The following is a 6,285-nucleotide window of genomic DNA, read 5'->3' as shown; positions in this document are numbered from 1 at the left end:
CACACACACACACACACACACACACACACACACACACACACACACACTAGCCGTGTGACCTTGGGCAAGTCACTTAACCCCAATTGCTGTCCAAAAAGCAAAATAACAAAAACAACAACAACAAAAAGAATCTCGTCTTCATCCCAGACATTGTGTTTGCAGCTTTTCTCCCCTCTAGTTCTACCTTTCCCAGTTGTTTGTCTTCCCACTAATAGCCCAGGACAATGTGCCACTTTCGAGTGGTTTCATCTGAGCCATAGCATAGGCCCCTGCCTGCCTCTCTCCCAACTAGGCTCCTGGCAGTGTCCACTGCTTTTTATCCTTTCACCAGGAAACCTCTGGATGTGCCCTCCCTCACTGGCTGTCAAGTGAAATGGCCTCCCCTCCGGGGCCCTCCCCAGAGAGGAGGGTCCTGTTACCTCTATAGGTGGGTAGGGCGGCATCCCCAGAGCTTGGATCTCCACCACACTGCTTCCTGCCAGGGGGGTGGTGGCATTGTAAACCTCCACCACTCCACTGCTACCCGTGGTGGGGCGTCCTGGAGCCCCCAGGTTCTGCGGAGGAGGAGGGGGAGGGGGAGGGGGGTGGGGGGGGGGGGGGGGGGGGCTGGGGGGGGGGGGGGGGGGGGCAAGGGTGGGGGTGGGGGAGGAGGTGGAGGGGGCTGAGGGAGGTAGCCAGGCCCTGAGTGCATACTCAGGCTGCTCTAGAATGAGAAGAGATAAAATAGAAAATCAGAAAGAAACATGGCATTAAGACTGGATATCATCATAACTGAAAAATACTTTAAAATTGTCTAGCACTTTACAATTTATAAAACACTTCTATGTAAAACAGCCCATTCACAAGAACCCTATTACACAGGCAAGGTAGACATTACCACCACCCTCATCCTGCAGATTAGGAAACTGACGTTCACAGAGTCTAAGTGACTCCAGCAAGATAACTTCATGTCCTGTCTTTTGCAACCCAGAAACCAAACCCACCTGTGTGAAAAGTAGAGTTATTTGGGGAACAGGTTCAGAGGAGGAAGCTGAAAGGGAGACCATGAAATAAAACTAGGTTTGTGCCCTTTACTGCTTTCCCTTCTGGCTAAACCACTGCTATGAGCCCCCACAGCTCCATTCCAGGGAGGGACTTCACCGCTCCAGGACAGGCAGCAACCATCTCCTTCACCAATGGCAGCCTTTGTTAAGGTCTGTGGCAGGGCCCTTTAAACTATAGCTGCTCATTCATTTTATAGTGTCTGGTTTGTGATTTCTATGACTCTTATGTTACACAGAAAGTAGAAAGCATGTGTTTGCTTCTTAGAATTTTCTAACTCCAAGTGCCATCTTTCCTCTTGGAATGCAAAGGAACTGATATTGCTTGCTAAAGAATATACACAGCTATGCTAGTAACTGAGGCCTTTCCCCCCTACATTAGGATCTTTGTGTATTAGAATTTTATTCCCCTTCCCCTTAGAGAATCTAAATGAGCAAGTCTATGTGAAATCCCGAGAGATGAAGCTCTAGGCACTTCCATCAGAGGACCACTCAAAGCCATCCTCTGGTGATGGGCAGGCAATTTAGAGGCAGAATTCTCTGGGAAATGCATGCCCATATTAGCTGGCTGCTTTCCTAAATATCCCCATAGTTTAATTGCTTCTTGTTTTTTTTTTCTTCCAGCCCTAAAAGCAGCCAAGAGAGTCTGTCCCTGTCTCCCCAATTATACCTTCAAAAATATAGGCCTAAACAGCCCCATAGCACCTGGGACCATCAGTTAGATCCTTCATATCTTCCTTGTTAGCCAACCTGGAATAGATGGGGGTCACTCCAACCCTATCATTCTCTTCTTCCCTCAACCTCAATTACAGAGCTCAAAATTCAGACATGATAATCTTGCTCCCCACTAATCACTGTCCTAGAATCCCTAATATGGAGGGAACATCCCTGACACACATCAGAAGAAGGGACTTTTTTTTTTAAACACAAAAGGAATTCTGGGAAGCCATAGTGGGAGCTGCCATACCATGACCCAATCTGGACACAGATTTGGAGATTTTATAGTACACCATTCCTGAGGCCTCAGTCAGCTGTACAGAATATCTTTTAAATAAGTCTCATTTGAAAATAATTCTTTGTCATACAGGATGGTTCTCCACGAACGGGAGAGAGTGGGACACAGGGAAAATTTAGGCAAAATAAAAACAAAAGATATTAATAAGAATTTATTTTATGCATCTATTTGGATGCACAAATCTTGTGGGAACTTTCTCCTTTTCCCTTTCCTACTACAGAAATTAGGTTGCCACATAATCACTCATTTTAGAGAGGCTTTTGCTACCAAATGTAAGCACTAAAATGGGGAAACTGATTAGTCTCATTTTATTTATATATTTTTTGCTTTTTGGAGGGCAATTGGGGTTAAATAACTTGTCCAAGGTCACACGGCTAGTTTTTGTGTTAAGTGTCTGAGGACAGATTTGAACTCAGGTCCTCCTGACTCCAGGGCCAGTGCTCTATTCACTGTGCCACCTAGCCGCCCCTAGTCTCCCCATTTTAAAACACCTACACCTCACACAAGTTCAAATTGCTGCAGCAAGAGACTCTAATTCAAGGACCTAGAGTCTGCCTGAACTATAGGAGATCAGAATTACTTATAGGAGAAAATAATAAATCATTCTCTATTTCTTACTAAGATCTTTGAAAAACATCAGGCAGCTTAAAGGTTAGAGAGTGAACCAAGACAATAAATAAATTTAATCTAATGAAGCTGTACTCTGCTTCCCTAACATGACATGAATTCTCTTTACCTGCACAGGAGGCTGCACAGGGGGCTGCACAGGAGGCATTGGCTGATCCAGTGATGTAAAGGCTGACATGGCAGACATCAGCACTTCATCACTCACCAAAATGTTCCCTTGTACCAGAGTCTGTATCAGAGGGGATGGGGGCACTGTGATGTATGTAGAGATCTGCTGCAGGAAACACACATGAGAACTGGACGTCACACTCTGGAAAGAACCCAACGACCCCTCTCTGGTGCATCTGAATCTCTCTCTTCTCCTGGCTCAGCATGATTACTTGGCAGAGAGGCCGCACAAGTGAAGAATATAAATTCCCCTGTTCAGAAATACTATCATCTAACAATAAAAAAAAAAACCAAACCTGATTTTGTAAAGCATTTAAAAATTTGCAAAATCTCTTTATATTGTTTCTTATGTACATATCCACGGTGAACTCTGAACTTTTGCTTGCTTTCATGTTGAGCAGATGGCACAGAGAGGTTTACTGAAAGCCACGGGATATAGGGACCAAAAGAAGTTGGAAACCCATCTACTATTTCCCATTTTACAGATAAGAAAACTGAGGCCCAGGGAAGTTACAAAGACTTACAAAGAAAACAAGTGTGGAATGATGTGAACCTTGATCATCCTAACTCCAGGACCAGCAGTCTAACCACTACACCACATCTCACCATCACTACTGTGCTTTCCACAGACAAAATAATAACAATACAAGACAGGTGAGAGCCTGCGTGAGGGGTTTGGGGGAGTGAGGGTGTTACAAAGAATAGAATGACAACACAATTTAATCACTTTCCTCTTCTATGTTTCACTAATCACTGCAAAAGATAGAAGAAGGGCCTCTCACCAACTTGTACCTGAGGGAACTACTTATAATCTTCCAAAGATACTAATCTCTATTTTCATTAAAACAAAACAAAACAATAAGCTAAACTTAGAATTCTAAGCAACAGAGGATATTATTAATACACAATATATATTTGTATATAATATATAATGTAAATTAATATTCCATCACATATAGACTCAACTGTCCCTTCTTGCATTCTGAGGAGCTCCATTCTCTCAAAGAGAAGTAAAGATATAATTAATAATGATGAGAATGATAACAGCAGCTAGCATACAGCCCCTGTCATGTGCCTGGTATTGTGCTAAGCACGTTATAAGTATTATCTCATTTCATCCTCACAATAACCCTAGGAGGTAGGTGCTGTTACTGCCTCCATTGTACAGTTGGGGAAACTGAGGCAAACAGAGGTTAAGTGACTTGACCAGGGTCACAAGAGCTACCAAGTGTGTGAGGCCACATTTGACCTCAGGTCTTCCTGGCTCCAGGCTCAACACTCTATCCATGGTACCACCTAGCTGCCCCTATTATTTTTTCCATAGAATCAAACACAAATCAGTTTACTTCCTCTACTGACAAAGAAAGCATGAGGCAGTTCTATTTATAAAACAGCCCTTGTCTGGGATCATAATCTACTCTCAGATGAACTCTTAACATTTGATCAGTGAACTCTGGGGAATTTCTGTTCTTTGAACAAGAGAGAAAAAAATTAAAAGACACAATCACCTTTAATTGGGTTCAAAATACAAAGTTTTAAGGGTGAAGATGTTTGGTCAAACAAAGACATAGGTTCCCTAAAATTTCCATGGAGCTGAAATCTTTCTCTCCAGCTTGCTAACCCAGATATAGTAATGTGACTACTGCAGTGAGAACCCAAAGGAGAAGTCAGGCTGAATGAGAAATAAAAATGACCAATCTAGTTTCACCGTTTTGGCTGAAAGAAAAAAAAACCCCACAAAAAGGCAGGCAATTCCCTTCCTTCAGAATGTTTTGTAGTTCTGAGGTCTTCAGTATGAGCAGCCAGTTCCTTCTGACTGACTTTTCTCTTTAAAGACAAGGCCTCGATATATCTCTCTGCGCTCACCCATCCCGTCCTCTTTCCACCATCTTGCAGCACTGCCACCATGGTGCGCATGAATGTCCTGGCAGATGCTCTCAAAAGCATCAACAATGCAGAAAAGCGAGGAAAACGCCAGGTTCTCATTAGGCCGTGCTCTAAAGTAATTGTCCGGTTCTTAACTGTGATGATGAAGCATGGTTACATTGGCGAATTTGAGATCATTGATGATCACAGAGCAGGAAAAATTGTTGTGAATCTCATCGGCCAATTAAACAAGTGTGGTGTAATCAGCCCCAGATTTGATGTTCAATTGAAAGATCTGGAAAAGTGGCAGAATAATCTGCTACCATCCCGTCAGTTTGGGTTTATTGTGCTTACAACCTCAGCTGGCATCATGGACCACGAGGAAGCAAGACGAAAACACACAGGAGGAAAAATCCTGGGATTCTTTTTCTAAGGATGTAAAACATACATACAAATAAAATGCTCCAATGGAAAAAAAAAAAGAAAAAAAAATAAAGACAAGGCCTCTCTATCTCAACCAGGTTGGAAGTATAGTGGTCACTCACAGGCAAATCCCAAGGCTGATTCATACAGAAACTTCGACCTGCTCCACTTCCAACCCTGGCTTCCTTAGACAGTCTGGTGGCCTTTCACAGCAACAAGAAGCTCATTAAAATAGTATCAGATGTAGTGAGAATACTCAATCAACTTTAGCCTCACTTTGGCTCAGAACTCCTCAACTCAGGTGACCCACCAGCCTCAGCTTTCCCTTGTAGCAGGGAATTAAAAAAAATTTTTTAGTTGGTTAAGTACAGTGAAACCAATCTAGGACACTGATTGCGCTAAAAACGATGTGTCCACTTCTTCTGAGAGGTCCTCTTAAGGCAAAATTCTAAAACATGGTCAGCTTCATGGTCAGCATAGCCATCCATTGTCAGGGTCTTCACTTGTATGGTTAGCTTGTATTTCTAAAATATTAATCCAGAGAAATCAACTGCACTCAACCTAGAAACTGAACTTGGGGAAAGGACACTGATGTCAATCCAGGGCCATTGGAAATGCAAGTTAAAATTACTGATAACTGTCTTGGTATTATAGTTGTTCCCTAAAACATGGAGGGCAGATTTTCTTGTGTTCCTTCTATTCATTCATTCATTTAGTTTTTAACATTCATTTCCACAAGATTTTGAGTTACAAATTTTCTCCCTATCTCTCCCCTACTCCCCACCCCAAGATGGCAAGCCTACTGAATACCCCTTCCCCCAGTCTGGCCCTGTCTTATAACCCCCCCCCCCTCCTCCCCCTTCCCCCCCGCCTTTCCCCTTACTTTCTTATAGGGCAAGATGGATTTCTATACCCTACTGCTTGTATATCTTATTTCCTGGTTGCATGCAAAAACAATTTTGTAAATTAATTTTTTGTATTCTTTCTTACTGGCATTCAAAAACACTTTTTGCAAAAAAAAAAAAAAAGCTCACAATTCTTCGATTATGATAAGATAGGAAATAGAATATAGCACATCCAGGGAATAACCTAGAGAAACCTTTCCTGAGATCTTCTCTTCCTATCTCACTCTAGCAAGCATATCTG

At 42.6% G+C, this 6,285-nt stretch overlaps 2 protein-coding genes and 1 long non-coding RNA gene across 3 annotated transcripts in view; 2 read left to right on the top strand and 1 right to left on the bottom strand.

Moving 5' to 3' along the window:
- The window catches only part of LOC138153512 (uncharacterized), a 35,923-nt gene extending 32,990 nt beyond the window's left edge, over positions 1-2,933 (top strand). Inside the window, exon 5 of the long non-coding RNA XR_011166400.1 lies at positions 2,800-2,933. This is a non-coding gene — a long non-coding RNA (uncharacterized lncRNA). The remainder of the gene's footprint in view (positions 1-2,799) is intronic.
- ZNF341 (zinc finger protein 341) overlaps positions 1-6,285 on the bottom strand; it is a 42,155-nt gene that overhangs the window by 14,136 nt on the left and 21,734 nt on the right. Inside the window, 3 exon segments of the mRNA XM_069077648.1 lie at positions 420-599; positions 602-703; positions 2,792-2,956. Coding sequence (XP_068933749.1) covers positions 420-599; positions 602-703; positions 2,792-2,956 — 447 coding nt within the window.
- Positions 4,696-5,217, top strand: LOC138153511 (small ribosomal subunit protein uS8-like). The gene has a single exon (XM_069077650.1). It carries the CDS (start codon positions 4,757-4,759, stop codon positions 5,147-5,149), a length of 393 nt encoding a protein of 130 aa, XP_068933751.1. The 5' UTR covers positions 4,696-4,756; the 3' UTR covers positions 5,150-5,217.

Source organism: Petaurus breviceps, unplaced genomic scaffold, assembly GCF_028583685.1.
Source record: "Petaurus breviceps papuanus isolate PSGF00001 unplaced genomic scaffold, PetGlider_PUasm1.0 90994, whole genome shotgun sequence".
In the NCBI taxonomy this organism is placed as follows: Eukaryota; Metazoa; Chordata; class Mammalia; order Diprotodontia; family Petauridae; genus Petaurus; species Petaurus breviceps.
This window is presented reverse-complemented; position numbering and strand designations above follow the sequence as displayed.

What these genes read in the sequence shown, in the direction of transcription:
- LOC138153511 (XM_069077650.1), top strand. Translation starts at nt 4,757, where the DNA reads ATGGTGCGCATGAATGTCCTGGCAGATGCTCTCAAAAGCATCAACAAT.